The sequence below is a fragment of the Passer domesticus genome, chromosome 1 (assembly GCF_036417665.1).
Source record: "Passer domesticus isolate bPasDom1 chromosome 1, bPasDom1.hap1, whole genome shotgun sequence".
Lineage (NCBI taxonomy): Eukaryota > Metazoa > Chordata > Aves > Passeriformes > Passeridae > Passer > Passer domesticus.
The window spans coordinates 134,863,876-134,880,145 of NC_087474.1; the positions used below are offsets into that span (position 1 = coordinate 134,863,876).

General features: G+C 35.6%; 1 protein-coding gene across 7 annotated transcripts in view; it reads left to right on the top strand.

The window, feature by feature from the left end:
- Nucleotides 1–16,270, top strand: part of WWP1 (WW domain containing E3 ubiquitin protein ligase 1) — a 57,925-nt gene that overhangs the window by 24,976 nt on the left and 16,679 nt on the right. For 3 of the 7 annotated variants that reach the window (XM_064390765.1, XM_064390800.1, XM_064390772.1), the window contains exons 3-10: nt 1,284–1,422; nt 3,643–3,767; nt 6,514–6,651; nt 6,749–6,815; nt 8,913–9,094; nt 12,057–12,408; nt 13,661–13,756; nt 14,380–14,554. In XM_064390765.1, the coding sequence (XP_064246835.1) occupies nt 1,284–1,422; nt 3,643–3,767; nt 6,514–6,651; nt 6,749–6,815; nt 8,913–9,094; nt 12,057–12,408; nt 13,661–13,756; nt 14,380–14,554 (1,274 nt within the window). Of the gene's footprint in view, nt 1–1,281; nt 1,423–3,642; nt 3,768–6,513; nt 6,652–6,748; nt 6,816–8,912; nt 9,095–12,056; nt 12,409–13,660; nt 13,757–14,379; nt 14,555–16,270 lie in introns of those variants that run through there. The other 4 variants (XM_064390781.1, XM_064390791.1, XM_064390810.1 and 1 more) reach the window with 4 other exon arrangements.

Below are 16,270 nucleotides of genomic sequence, written 5' to 3' on the forward strand. Positions count from 1 at the left end.
ATATTACTTGTGTGTGGAATTACAGTTTTTAGTTTTCTACAATCCAGCTTTCATTATCAGGGCTGCAGTTGCCTTTTATGACCCATGCTGCATTACTAAGACTGGGCGTTTCAAATGTGAGGAAGTTAAGTTTGTGCCTTGTATTTGAAACAAGTAAAAGTCCATGGCTAGTACCTTTAGAACCTTGGATGGTTTCATCCCACTAACTTTTAACTGACTAATGTATATGTCTCAAAATACTGCAATGCAGAAATATGTCTCCCTCTCAGTTTTACTAAACTTCTGTGTTGGGTTAGCAAGTACCATAAAGGAAAGGAACAGGGAAGAATTATTTCCAAATGGCTGAAAATACTCAGCTTTGTTTTAGTTTGCGAGTGGAGGGAACAAGAGCCACACCGAAGCAAGGGAGGAGTTAGAAGGCAGAGCCAGCAGGTAAATATAGTTGAGAGTCCATTCTTGTGGTCTTTTCAAGACACAATCTGCCTTAAATAGAATTTAAAATCTTGGCACTTAGGCTGCTGTTGGTTTTCCTAGTGACTTTCTCAGCTGGGCATGGAAGAGGGAGAAGAGATTTATGTTCAGGAGCACAGAAGAACTGACCACTGATTTGTAGGTGAAAATAGCTTCTTTGGTCAGTGGTGTTTCTTAATTTTTGAATATTTACCTGAAACCTTTGAGTTCATCTGCAAAGCTGTTTATACAGGGGAAATTTAAGAGTAGCTTTCTTAATTGTGACAAACTGATTTGTAAACCCACAAATTCAACCATGCAGGAATACAGGCAAAGAAATTAAGCTCTGTATATGGGCTTTGCTATAGAGAGACATTTTGAAACAGGCATGAAATGCATTGCCTTTCGTAACAATATACAACTAAAAAATAAAGTCTGCCTGATACCCCCTCAGATGCATCATCAGATGTATCATACTTAGGCATTTTTCAGTTAAGGAAAGAATAGTGAGAACAATAAGAAAGTAACCTCTGTTATTTCCAGTGTTTATCCCTAAAATAATTGTGCTGTCTCTACAACCAGTCCTGCCAGTATGTGGGGAAAAGAGTATGTGACACATGGTGTCAACTATCTGACAAAGTAGCTTTTGAAAATAAAAGCTACTAATAAAATAAAATGGTAATTTTTTACATTGACTTCTTTCTGTTCAGCAGAAGTAGAGTAGGTGAGGAAAAACATTGCCTGGCAAATTATTTCATACAGTGTGTAGGCAGGACATTTTCTGTTTTTCAGCAACAGTATGCTGTTATAGATAAAGCAATGTATTTTATTAGTTTCTAGTGCCAAACTGAAACGGAAAAAGAATTGGTTTGGAACAACTTTCTACACGGAATTAACTGCAGATGGAGAAATTAAGAAAACAGCAAAATCAAGTAGTTCTTCAAATCCCAAATGGGATGAGCAGCTGACAGTGTAAGTAGATTTTTTGGTTGTTTGATACTATTTATTAGACAGACATTGCAGGCAAATATTTACTAAGCTTGGCTGCCTACATAGTTTGCTCTGGCTGTTGATGTCTAAATGCAGACGTAAGTTGGTATTTATCTCAAATGTCTCAAATGATTTTTTTTCTGAATCCTTACAATGTTTTGAGAATATTTCTTTCCTACAGAGTGTGTTACTTACATACAGTGGCACTACATGATATAGTCTTGATATTTGTTAGCACTTTGTTTAGCATACATTGCTAGAAAGACTTACTAATTGTAACCATGTAATTCTCAACTTTAGAAAGAAAAAAGTCTCAAGTGGATAAGTAATAGTTACGTAAGTTCACTTCTTCCTTTGAATTTCTCAGTGAAGTGAAGGGATATGCACAGAGAAACTGCAGAGTTAACTCACACCTTACCCTGATACTTGACCATTTTAATCTTCTTGTGGTTTAGTTGGTTTAACTATGCTAGGGGTGTAGATATACCTGAATAGGACTCCATGAAGACCTGTCAGTCATGCACTTGGCCAGAATGCTTTATTCACAAGCAAGATTGTATTGGTTCAGACTTGGGTCTGGGAGCAGCATAGCTCCCATCAAGTGGCGTTGAGCCTGGGCCAGTGCATTTCACAGCATCTGGCATGTCTGTGTGCTGTAGCCCTCTTTGTTAGCAGTAGGAGCCATGCTAGATTCCAGTAAGTGCTGGAGAGAGGGGAGTGGTACATCTTTGGGGAACTCTTTGCTTGGGAACACTTACTTACTCCAGACCTGGTCAGAAGCAAGTAGGTATTCCTGTGCCTCACATCTTGCTGTTTCAGGTTTAGTGAACTTATTAGTCCTTTGCAGTGTTGCAAAAGAGAATAACGTAGTCTTGGACCTGAGGATGATTTCCAGGATCAAGAACTAAAACAACTACAGAACTATCAGTATATTCACAGGGACCTGAGTTTCTCTTGAGGAGGCAGGTTTGATTTGTCAAAATTTGGTGATTTGATAGAAAGGAGGTAAATTGCAACTCATAGTAATGGCAGACTCATTTCATAATGAGTATTGCTTACTTAGGATCCTACCCTTATATTTATTTTTAAGGTACTGGCACACTCTGGCTATTGGAATGATGTTTGAGGTTAAGTGACCTCTCTGGCTTACCAAATTCTCCTCACTTCTATGGGTCAGCAATATATTGGTGTGTGTAGTTGTTGGGGATTTTTTCCTTTACTTTCTTGAGCTGCTCTATTACTAAGATCTCCCTTAGAAGGCAGCCTCTTTAAAATGCAAAATATATTTGCTTGTGTTTCAGCAGAAATGATCCACCTTGTCCAACATGTTCAAGTGACTGTAGAGTTAGTCCTGTAGTTTATATTATTATTCTCACCATTGCTGATACAACTTTCTGTATATATTAGGTCAATGCTGATGGATATGTGGCCTTTGACTTTTTTCAATGCAGTTCTTCTACTCCTGTTTTTCACAGCCAGGACCACCTTTGCAGTACTAGACCCTGTATTACAAAACTTACTCTCCAGGACCTAGCATAGCTTGAGCAGGGGAGAGGTCAATGCCAAAGCTTGTCATAATATTACTGCAATTGGGTCCTTTAACTTCTGTTTCCCTCCAGTTTTTACTTTGGCTTCATCATTTGAATTTTCCCCTCTGATTTCTATGAGTGTGCCTTATGGTTTTATACATATTTGTGGATTCACAAAAAATGTTTATCAACACTTTCATGGCAGGCTGATACCTGCTGAGTGTGCTCTTGCTTGAAAATAGATGCTTTGTTGCTTTTTTCCTTTTTGAAAAATATTTAGTATTTTTCTTTTCAGCGATTAATATACTTCCCACCTTATTCTCCACATTAAATAATGCAAGTTTTTAGCTAGAACTCTGGAGGAATAGGGGAAATAAGCCTTTCATAAATCAAGATCTGTTTTATATATCTGAGGTTTCAGCTGAGTGTAGGTTATTCTGATGCTTCTCAAATTACATAGGCTATCATAGTAATGTACTTTAAGTTTCATCCTGAGTGAGTTATCATAGTGTTTGCAGTTCTTAGTTAAAAATTTCCCCTTGCAATACAATACTGCACTTCATTAGTATCAAGAAATACAATGAGAAAGTGAATAAAGTTCAAATACTCCTAATAACAAGAATGAATTCTTGAAAATCTGTATATATATTTTTAAAATGTATTTTTTATGCAGGCATGTGACTCCACAGACTACGCTGGAATTTAGAGTGTGGAGCCACCACACTTTAAAAGCAGATGCTTTATTAGGAAGAGCCACTGTAGACTTGAGACAAGCTTTGGAAGCACACAATAGAAAATGTAAGTTATCATGAAAGATATTTTGAATAAAGTAAAATTATTATTACTAATCTATATATCAAACTGGCAACCAGACTACTAACTAGACATGAAATTACAACTGATTTTCAGTTGATATCTTTACTTGTCTCTTCTAGAGATGTCTGTGCTATTGAAAGCATTTTAAATGTAACAATGGGATATAATACTTTTGAAACAAGCAGTAGAGTATTAGTTGCTGAAAGTAAAAGCAGAAGTGATTAAATACAATGTTTTATAGTAAAATATTAACCAATTCGATAAAGGATCTGTTTTAGATTTGGTAACAAAAAAATAAATTAAGCTTTCAGAAAAGCTGTGTAATTTTTCATGTTTTCCTTCTCTGGAGTCACTAATAGAAATGCTGGATATTTGTCCCTCATAATTTAGCTGCCCAGAGAGCAATAGAAAACATTGATTAATGAAACAATTGTGATCTTTCTTTTAGTATATTAGAGATTGATTGTTCCATGTAACTTCTAATATTAAATATTTTAATAGAATATATCTGATTTGCTTTTCAAAATTTTTTCTTTAGTACAAGATGGTGAATCCACACTTTAAATTCCACTCCAGGTTGACAGTAGAATTCCAGCTAAACCAGTGTTAACCTTTCTCACAAGTTATATTTATATATAAACCTGAGGTGACTGTTTAGAATGCTGAGGGGGAAGGAGAGCCAAAAAGAAAAAAAAGCTAAGTTTTTCTGATTCTTACAGAAAATTGAAACAGTGGATTTTCTTTAACAGTATTATAATTTCATAATTAGGCAGAACATTTTCTTATGCATAATAAAACTGTATCAGAAGTAACTGGGTTATAATAATGTTAGTCACAAAAAAGTATTTCTAAATACTTTCTACGAATTTCTAACAAAATTTATAACAAATTTCTGACAAAATATTTAACATTTTATTACTGTAGATCCAGGAGAGGTAGGATCTAGCAACTTGACAAATTCTTTTAGGGAATGGTTGACTGAGTTTGCTGTACATTGCACCAAAAGTAATTTATGTGCAATGTTTCTTATTTGGGCAAGTCAATAGTTAGACACTGACTGGATTATCTAAGAATTCACTGGTAGAATAATCTGATTGGTACCCTTCATCCATTGAGTTATACCTGTTCTAAAATGAAGCACTTGAAAGGTTCTTTGCTGATGAATATGGAACAGGAAGTCCTCTAAATGCAGAAATATTAGAATTAATTTGGTTACTTTTTCTGCTAAACACCACGACTATTAAATTGCTGCCCACACACCTCACAGTTCTCTTGCCAGCTCAATTAAGCTGCAGCCAACAGTTAGAACAACTGGTTTAGGAAGAAAACCTATGAAAAGAGCAGAAGTTAAACCAACCACCCTTTGCAAAAATTAAAAAATATGTTAGTTAAACGATTCAGTGCTAGGTTAGTTTCTTCTCGAGATAGTACTGTTTTCCAAAAGGCACATTGCTAAATCAGTAATACTGTAGATTTAAGAGCTTTGTGCTTGCTCTGTGAAGAGAGTTGAAGTCCCTTAAAATCCATTGTAGCACAGCAGTGTGTGTCTGCTGGTAACTGCTGCCCAACTGTGCTGTCACACCTGCTCTTTCAAGTAATAGCTTGGGGGTGTCTGGCAGTAGGTTATGGCAGCCTCCCCTGTTTTCGTGTTTGTTGTTCACTTATGATTCAGGCTTAGAATGAAAAAAATCGAGAAGCTAGTTTAATACATAGAAGTGCCTAGTTTAAATTTAACTTGGAATGCTATCATATGGAGGGAAATATGATGGCATGTCTTTAAAAACTAATCTTTTAATCTGAGAGCACAAATATGAAAAGGTCTCAATCATTTTAACCTGATTAATGTGAACTCCTAGCAACTGTGTTTGGATTTATGACATGTAGCTTTAAATATTGTACTTGTAGCAGTTGATTTAGAGATAATAACATTGCATTCCCAGCATGTTTTACCTCTGGATTATATATGTCTCTCTACAAATGTGTATAGTGCTTGTCAGTCAGATTGAATTATTTTACTGCACCATCAGTTATCTCAAATTTTTTTCAGTGAAAATAGTACCTGATTTAACTTTTGGTTACCTGAGGCATTCTCTCTTACTGTTTAATCCTTGGAGTTGCAATCTGTGAAAATGCTAGTAAGGATTCATTAAAAATAGTTGTAGAATTGAGGGAGGACTCTATGCAGTCTTTGCATTTACTTCTTCCTCAAAGAGATGTTTTTTTCAGTGGTCTTTCAGAATGTGTTTTGAAAGGTGCTATGACAAATTAATATAGGCTCTGGTTGTAAATTGAGGGGTTCCCAGTGACTTTTTAATATTTGGATGTGTGGTTCAGAAGTTGTTTGACTTTAGGCCATCACATATTATGTAAGTAGTGCATAATTTCCAAAGGGCTTAATGGAAATGGCAGACCTAGGAAATCATTAACAGTAAAGTATTGAATCCACATGGATTCTTCAGCATACCTATAGAATATACTATGTAAACAGACAGTTCTTTTTTAAAATAAAGTGTGCATTTACACACAGCAGGTGTAAATATACATACAATACAGCTCCATAGTGATTTCTGCTTTGATTTGAATATCTCTGATGTTTAGTTTTATAGAACTAAACACATATATCACATTTGTGTGTTGAAGGTCTTTTAATATTATTTACAATTTAATTTTTCCTTTATCCCTTCTTTCCTTCTTGTTCCCTACTCACCCCGTTTTCCTCCATTTTTAGTGGAGAAGGTGAAAGAACAACTGAAACTCTCTTTGGAAAACAAGAGTGGCATGGTGCAAACAGGTGAACTGACTGTTGTGCTAGATGGTTTGGTTGTTGAACAAGAATCTCTTACAAATCTCAGTTCATCAGCAACCAGTAAGTTAAAATAATTAAGTCAGATGATAATATTTAGATTAAGATTTCAAACAGATATAATAGAATATTTCTGTTGAATTTGTTTCTTACTGTTCAGTAGAAGTTCAGCAAAATGGCGAGGCTGTACATGAAAGCAGAGATGCTTCAGCAAGAAGTTCATCCAGGTTGGAATTTATTTTTGTGTTTTATGCAATATGAAGTGTATCAGCAAATCTATCAGTTGAAATGCTTGGGTTGTTTGTGTTTTGGTGGGTTTTTTGTTGTATTTTTTTTTATGGTTTTGAAGATGAGATATTTTAGCTGTTGAGGTCTAAATAACGTTGCCACAGGTTTTAGAAACATTATTTGGATAATTACATAGTTTAGTTAAACTGATTTGGAAATCTATAAAAATGCTGCAGCAGAAATTAGGGGAGCAGTGGCTCAGTGTACTTTTGTGTACTTACTCAATCTATTTTCTTTTGCTGCTTAAGAACCATTTCTATTAATGTCTACCAGCCTTTTGCAATGTAGCACCTGAACGGAAGGAAGAGGAAAAAAAAAGCCTGAATTACTTCCTCCTCAGCCTTTGTAAGGTCATAATCAGGAACTTAAGAGACTTGTATTGAGTTACACAAGCAATATTTGTAACGCTGTGGCCAAGGCCTGTTTCCTCCTGAAGTGGCAAGAAAAAAATATTCAGACCAATTAAGAGCCTAATTCTTGGTTTCTCTACCATTCTAACCCACTGAAGGACTGGTTGGAGGAAAGTAGGAATAGATTTTTTTTTGCCCCCTCATCTCTAGTAAGACAAATAGGTCAATTCAGATCAATTTAATGTTACTGGTCTGCTCTGTTACCTTGTGTGAACCCATTTCAGTTTAAGTTATTGTCACTAATGGAGTGAAAAAACATCCAGTTCATATGCATTTGAGTGACAGGGACACATTTGTCCTTGTATGCTTGACTTGATTATTTTTTTGAATTTGTGGATGTTTGTCTCTCTTCCCTAATGGGTGCTCAAGATGATGGAGAGAGAATAAAACAATGCTTCTGCTTTTTCCTTTTTTGTTAGAAAGATTTGGGACTGCTAAAAGTGATTTGAAACACATCTGCATACCATTTTGAAGCAGTAGTAACAATAATTTGTTTTCATTCAGCTATTGTTGCTAGAGATATCTCTCTTACTGGGATCCTGCTTTTGATGTTGATATTTTAATTTACTGCAGTTTTCCACACAACTATCCAGCTGTTTTGATTTACAGTTTTAAAATTAAGAGATGAATAAAAGATTTAAGGTAGCTTCTCTCCATGTCTTTTGAAGGTAAATTGAGTTTGTAGTCCAGAGCTGAAAAGAGATAATATTTCAATTCTCTGTTTATACTGATTCCTTGGAGTTGGATAAGGTAGCATGGAAATGCTGCTTCTTCCCTTCTTACTCCACAAAGTTGGACTTCTAACTGTTCTCACATTTTTTGTGAGATAAAATAGTGAATAATTTCACTATTTAACCTCTACTCCTTGAGGTGCTAAGTAGTTGGCATTGAGTGTAATTTTTAAAATATGTGTCTCTGGTGGATGCCTTTAAGCATTCTGAAAGAGATTTAAGTAAAAAACCAATGTACTACTGTAAATGAACAAAACTTTCCATTCACCCTTAAAAAACAAGCCCTTGAAATACATTTATTTCCACGTGACCTTGTAAACACAGAGCTGCCTGTGTGTATTTGACCTCACAGTGCCTGTGCATAGAGAAGCTCATCTGCCAATAAGCAGAGAGCTCATCCTGCTAATGCATAGAGAAGCTCATATTATTTTCCTTTTACTGAGGGAGAACTTTGTTGCTTTCTTATGTTATGAGTGTTTTTAGTGATATGACTGACAAAACCAGCTCTTCCTCTTGCTTAATGACAGAAAAAGCTTTTCTGCTCTTAGCTGCACTTTGGAAGGGTCCCTAAGGCCATTTTGGAAGATGCAGCAGGTGCATCAGTCTGTTCAATTCAATTCTAATATGTAATTAAAAGTAAAAGAGAAAGTGAAAATGGAAAAAGTCTTACCTTTTAAAAGCATCTGAAATCCTCAAAACCAATTCTTGCCTTTTCCTTAACAGTCAAGTGTGAGACCAAAACAATTAACTAGGCTGCAAACACCATGCTATAAACAGTTGTGAATTTACCAGCATTTGTTTCTATGGCATGGTTTAGTGTAGCATTTAATTTAGTTGCATGACTGTTTAACATGTTGCTTATAGTAACCTAAAATCATCTTTTATTTTTACCAAGATCTGCTTGTGACATTTCTAATGGGATAGACAATCAAGTACCTTCCAGCTCTGTAATACAGAATACGTCCTGTGTAGAAGCTGTTAATGGAGACAGCACACCATCTCCTAATCATGTTGCAGCCAGACCCAAAAATACTCCAGTACCAAAACCACTCGAAGCTCAGCCTGTCAACAGCACTGGTAAGAGTGGGGGAGTTATGGGAACGTGTTCCATGAGGCTTTTTTGTCTAATTGTATCTCAAGCTACTTTTTCTATAAAGTTTTTGTTGGAATTCAAAAGTACTGAAAGGATGTGGCTTGAATTTATAACTTCATGTGTCCACTTCTGTAAAATTTTTTGCAGTAGATCCATTCTTAAATATATTGAGTTTCACACTTTATCGTAAGTTCTTTTCTCTGATGAAGGAAGATTAAAGTGTCTTCCATTTTTCTGTCTCGGATGATGAAACCATATTACTGTTTGTCTGGAGGAAAAATCAGGTTTCTTTCAAAATTAATTTGAGTAACTATGGTTAAATTTTTCCTGACATTACATAAATTTGATTCAGGCAGAGAACTGCTGTGCTCTGAGCCAAGATCTCTTGCAGACTTTCTGTGCCTTCAATTTTTTTCAAAAATTCCATTTAGAAAGAGGTAGTGGCAAATACTGAATTTTGTTTTCCTCTTAAACACAAAACTTGATTCTGACTACAGTTTACTCTTGGTTCACTGAAACTAGTTTTTTGATTTGAAAAAAGGGTTTTTTGATTTTTATTCCTCTGGCATCTAATAATGACTCTGCTTTGTAAGCCCTTTGTCTTTTCTCAGCTGTTTGGGAGAGGTTACAGTGATAGCAGAGAGAAAAGAAAACCCTAAATAGAAATAGGCAAGTTGTTACTAAGTGGTAGAATAGAGATTGTCATACTCTCTGTAATAGACTGGAAAATATTGGTATGGTTGGAAGATAACAGAAAGAATTATGAACTTTAAAAAGTAATAATTAAATTAAGCTTTCTCTGAAGCTTTTCGCTATTTGGAGAACTTTAATTTGATTCCCCTCTCTTTTCAGCTCAAGGCTAGAGGGCATATATATTATTGAGGCATTGCTCCCTTTTTCTTCAACAGAAGAGAGAGCCATTTGGAATCTGTATTAGGATAGGGTAATTGAAAAATAATTGATTTGTTCAAGTGGTAATATTGATGAAATCATCACTGACCTTGCACTGAGGCATTGATATAGGAGTAATCAACTACTCTGCCAGTGGATGAAGATGTTTTTAAGGCAAGGCATAAAACAGATCTCTGGCATTTTTTGATGACACTTTTTTCTCGGCTGTTGTACTTTGGCAGGATTGGAATTTTATGTGATGTTGCCGGAATTGCTGTTTTAGGCATAATTGGTGAAGTAATCGTCTGATGTAATGCTTTATACATCTGTTTTGGAGATGAACTTAATAATAGAGCAGATGATTTGTTCATTATTTTGCTTTAACTTTTTTATGTAATTCTATTCACACTTCAGTGTGGATGAGTTGGATTTTTAAAATGGAAGTTGAAATTTCAGTTGGCTTTTTTTTGGTGTAAATTAAATTTTTGCTAGTATAAGCAGAAATTTGAGGAAACTTGATCAAAATTGTTCATAGTTTTCATGTCATGCTGAAACAATATAAAATCTTGTTATGTCTTAATGTAGTTAATTTATTTTGTGCCATCTGGAAGCAGTGTGTGTTACCCTGGAAAAGTTTTGTTCAAAAAGTAGTGTCTTTGTAGAACTTAAAAATGTGTTGCTTGTAAAATCATGCTTATGCATATTAAGAAAATTCATATGGTGCAGTGATAATTCTTTAAGGAAACTGACTTGCCAATTTAAATTCTGGTGACAGAATTAAACAAGTGAACTCTTTCAAATAGTGCAGCAATATTTTATAGGCAGTATGTGAGATTAAATTTTGCAAATTTGTATCAATAAGGTAAAGGGTATAGAATTAAATTAATTTCAGTCCTTAGCAGGGTAAGATGATAATATACTGTAAGGTAAGAAAATTGGTTGAAGCATGTGTTGCATATCCTTAGTTCATAGAAAATTGTTGCAACTCTAAAACAGATACAAGCTACTAAGTATAAATAGAATTGTCACTGTATGATGTTAATTAGTGGTGCAGAAAATGAAAGTGCTGAATGATGTTGCACTGTTTTTTATAGGGCCTTGACTTTTAATGGGTATCCTACAGACTGCTGTAGCTGATGTCGCTTGTCTGAGTTAGACAAGATCTTGATGTACTGAGAGACTGTTCGGTTAAGCTCTGCAGATGATTGGTGTCTTGTTTGCAAGTGGGCTTGGGACTAATAAAGCCTTCTTAGCTTCCTTAGTCTGCTAAATCCATGCCTGCTTTAAACCTTATATGAGATTGTGCTTGCTTCAGTTTGATGGCATTTTTATTGTTCTATAAAAGATAGAATTGATTTACTTTGTAATTCTAAACTGTGTAAGTTTGTGTTAGCCAATAATAGTTTTTATTCTATTTTTATATATTTTATTTATTTCTATTTTCTAATCTAATCTATTGGATTATATTTTTATCTATTTTATTTATTTCTTTATCCCCCCTCTGTTGGAGGGGGATTTTTTTTCCAAGTTGCACAGGTGTAGAGTTAATTGTAGGGTTTGGTACCTCAGCTCTGAAAAAGAAAATAAATTATCTGTAGGAAATGCTTCATAGTTTTCCAAATCTCATAATCTTCTAATGCTTGTTTTCATGTCATACTGATCAAGATTCTTTTTTGAACTTGAATATAAGTTCAGAGTTTTACAAAAAGGCTGTACAGTTTTGTAGAAAGCAGATGGGTACTTCTTGCTAATCTAGACTGAGGTACAACATTGAGTTGACCAAGACATGGAGAAACTAATAAATAATTTTATTTATATCTGTATATAAATATATCCCTATGTAACAGGTAAGTCCAGAGAATGGCTTTCAAACTGTAAGTTTTAACTGAAGGCAAGTGTGTTGTGACTTTTTGTCATCTTAGCCAACAGTGCTGCTTATGGCATATAGGTGCAACTTAAACACATTCCTTCCAAGTCTTTTACTTTGGAAGTTGGTTATTTGAAAAGTAAATCTCATCAGATTCTGACACACAAATGTTATTTCCCATTTCTCAGTTAATGGTGAGTCATCTGCCTCTGCACCTGAAGCTGGCAGTTCCTCTGTCTCTGAGGCTCCGACGGGTTCAGTCGAAGCTCCTGTGTCTTCAGCAGATTGCACTAATGATACAGCAGAACCTCAGTCAGCAGCAGAAGCAGCTGGTTGTTCTGAAAGCCACACTTCTGCATTACCTGTTGTGTCTGCTGGACTAGAACCTGCAGCTGCAACAGAGTGTGCTCAGCCTAATGCTCGAAGCAGCACAGCAGCAGATGCGGCAAAGCCGAGGGAATCCTCCTCCACACCAAGTGCGTCTGCAGAACCCGTAAGACAGCAGCCTGGTACTGCCAGTACAGAACCTTTGCCACCTGGGTATGTTGTTTTGCTTTAATGCTATCGTTTTGTGTCATCTAAATGTGCATATAAAGAAACAGAAACTTAAATCTATGCAGGGATTGTCAAATGCAGGTCAGGTGGCTGAGATGGGGTTCTTTGATCTAAAATGGGATTTGTACTGCTGCTATAACTGGCTAGTCTTGTCCCAGAAAGTAACAACTGATAACTGATTTGCTGAGATGGTATTATGATCTTAACAAGACAAACTCTTGGATGTAAGAGATGTGAAGTCTTTTCATTTGATATTTTCAAACTTATTTTGGCTGTAATTCATTATTCCTTTGTTTCTTAGAAGTAGGGACCAAAGCACAAAGTGAAAATGACTAGACTAAAAATGCTTGTAGGTGCTTGCTCTGTAAGAATGAGTTCAATAATGTTATAGTTAAAAATAAGATGTGATGTGTATGTAGGTATGTGCTAAGAAGAGCTGGAATATTTTAATTTTACTAGATTGTTAGAAATTGCCTTAGTAGTCTTCAGTAGTAGCAGGCCAGGTGTTCTGCCTACATTTGTAGGAACTAATTAAGTGTTTATGTAAGAAAAACAAATATATATCAACTGTGGACAAGCACATCACCTTTTCATCTAATGTGTATCCTGGTTTCCTTGACTTATACATACTTTTATTGCATTGTGGTAGTTCTCAGCATTATGAAACTTCAGCTGTTGGCCTAGCTCCATCTTCACTGTAAGATTGTTTTGCAAAACAAAGTAATCCCCAGGGATATCAGATACAGAATTCACCAGGACAAGAAATAGAAACACAGAAAAAAAGAGCTAATAGCACAAACTTCAGGTTTACTCTGAAAGATGCTGTTTGTTGGATATAGGGAACAGAACTTCAAAATGTGAGTAAAGGCTCTTATTTTTTTGAGAGAGATGAACTTAGAAATGCAAAGAATGCATCTCTCTAAGCACTTTTGGAATGAGTTTTTTTTAGCATCCAAGCAAAATTAATTGACTTTGTTCTGAACTTAAATATAATAGAAAAATGCTTGTGAATATTGATGTATGCTCATTATGTGCTAAATCCTTTTAAGTCTTTATGGTGATATCATTGAAATAGGAAGTAATTGATCTGTATTCTGGTGTGGTTTGTTTTTGATGTTCGAGAATGGGTTTTGGGCCATGGTATTTTTATTCAATGCCAAGATACTTTTTTGTCTTAGGGGAAGTCCCAAGGAAATATTTGCATCTTCACTTATGTGCAAGTCTCTTTGTCTTGAAGGTGGGAGCAAAGAAAGGATCCTCATGGTAGAACCTATTATGTTGATCACAATACACGAACTACAACATGGGAAAGACCACAGCCCTTACCTCCTGGGTAATGTAGACTTTTTGAATTAAATATGATAAACTTACTATAATTTTGTTTGTTCATATGTTACTGGAAACAAACAGCAGCTCATCAAAACTGTATTCTGTATCATATATTAAGATATTCTAGCTTTCATTTAACGATATTAATTACAGCTATTGTTACAGGAATGTTGATACTGGATATGTCACTAGTTTTGATCACTTGTTCAAATACAGCTATTAAAATATTTTATTCTTCCTTTAAAACTAATGCATGACATAATGCATATTTGATTGCCTTCATTTAAGTGGCAGCACTAAGTGTAGTGCACGGGTTCCAAACCTCAGATTTCCCAGCAAAGTGTTCTCTGTGAAGTCTGCCAACATTACTTGCAGTCACAGGTGTTTGTAAAGTTAAGGATGAGGTGACAGAGAGCTCAGCAGGCAATTGCTTGAAGTCTGTGTATGCTCATTGTGGTTGTTCATGTACCAATTAAGTTGAGGTACTTTTGTGTCCTTTAGAAATGGAAATCATGCTTGTGACTCCAGTAGTTCATTTAAGTACCACCTAGGAATTTTGCATAAAGAGAAAATTGGTTAGTAACACTACCAAAAGAATGAACTATTAACATCTGTGTTTCTTGAAAGCTGGGAAAGGAGAGTTGACGATCGTGGGAGAGTTTACTATGTGGACCACAACACCAGAACGACAACGTGGCAGCGACCAACGATGGAGTCAGTGAGGAACTTTGAGCAATGGCAATCGCAACGGAATCAACTGCAGGGAGCTATGCAACAGTTCAACCAACGATACCTCTATTCGGTAACGTATGCAACATTTGAAATCAGTACAGAGGTATAGGTATGCTTTTTGCTATTGAACTTTAAAGAAAGGAATTTTGTAACTATTCAACCATATGTGTTAAAAGATGTTTAGCATCAGTAATTTAGATTCTGATTATTTTGAAAAAAGTTAAAAATCATCCTTTTATTGGATGAAAATCAGAAAGTATTTTCAGGCAGAAATTACTCCCTTCTAAGTTTGTTTCCTGACATCAGCTTTGTATACTGCATTTTACATAACATTTTTAATGCCAGCAGTAATACATACAACTAAAACCATCCCTTAAATTGAAAAGGAATGTAAATGCTGTTAGGGGTAATTTTGAGCATTAAATAACCTTAAAAACTGATTAGATGATTAGAATTTCTTCACTAATACAAGTGGCAATTATTTTACTTTGAAGGTTATACATTTAGCTCAGCTCTGGAATTTCCTACATGGTTTTCCGTTTCTCTCACATGGTTGCTAACTTCTGCCTGAAGAAAATATGAGCAGCTTCATAGAGAATGTTTCTTGAGTCAAATTTTCCCATCTGTGACTGGATAAGTAGAGTAGTTGTTTCTTCAGAGTTAAGGATGATGGTGCTTGTGTGTCACTGCCACTGTAAACACTTTAAGAATTGTGCTTGGCTTCTTAAAAAAATGATCTGATCCCAGAAACTTTGTAAGCGATATGCAGAAAAGCTGGAATGTTTTAAAGTTGAAACCTTTGAAGTACAAGTCTAAACCAGCTTCATTGGAATAGGACTCCTTGCACGTGCAGACCTAAGTTTAAATTTGGTGGGCTTTATTCACACACCCTTCTGAGTAAAGGATGCTGCAGTACTTAATTTAAAAATTCTCAACATCTCATTATGGAATTAGACATTATATCTTGTCACTAGCAATAGGAGAAACATGCATCACCACTAATTTTCAGAACTCCCAGAGCTGTGCATCAAATTCAATTTCTTTTATGCAATTAGAGAAAAGTAGAATGGTCAAGGATAGAAGGAACCTCTTAAGGTTATTTGGTCCAATGTCCTTCCTCAGGAAAGGCCATCTAGAGCCAGCCATCCAGGACTGATTTCTTGTACATATCTCCAAGGATGGAGACTCCACAAGTCCTCTGGGAAACCTGGGCCAGTGCTTTGTCACCCTCCCCATAAAAAGTGTTTCCTGATGTTTAGAGGGAAGCCCCTGTGTTTCAGTATGTGCCATTGCCTCTGGTCTTGCCACTGTGAACCAGTGAGAAAAGCCTGGCTCCATCCTTTTTGCACCCTCCTTCAGGTATTTAAACACACTGGTAACTTCTAATCCAAATTCAAGAATCAGAGCTGAAGCACCTTGAGCCAAAACCTCTTGCTTGGCCAACTTTGTGTACTTGTGCACTACTTTGATCAGTTACATAATACATCAGTTAGGGGTAATCAGTTACATAATACATCTGAGAAAACTCTCACTTTTCCAATGCCAAGATTTTTTTTTGGCTACATTTATTCTTCAGTGAACAATATATTTTTAAAATTAAATTATGCTACTTCCTTCCTTAAAGGATAACCCTACTGAAAACCACAGACCTGTTCCTTAAAATGTCTTATCTGACCTTAGAATCAATAGATGAGGATTTGTTAGTGAGACAGAATACACCAGAAGGAAGAGAAAAGAAAACTTGACTGCTTGCATCTCTTTAGAATTCTGTTTTCTAACTATTGTA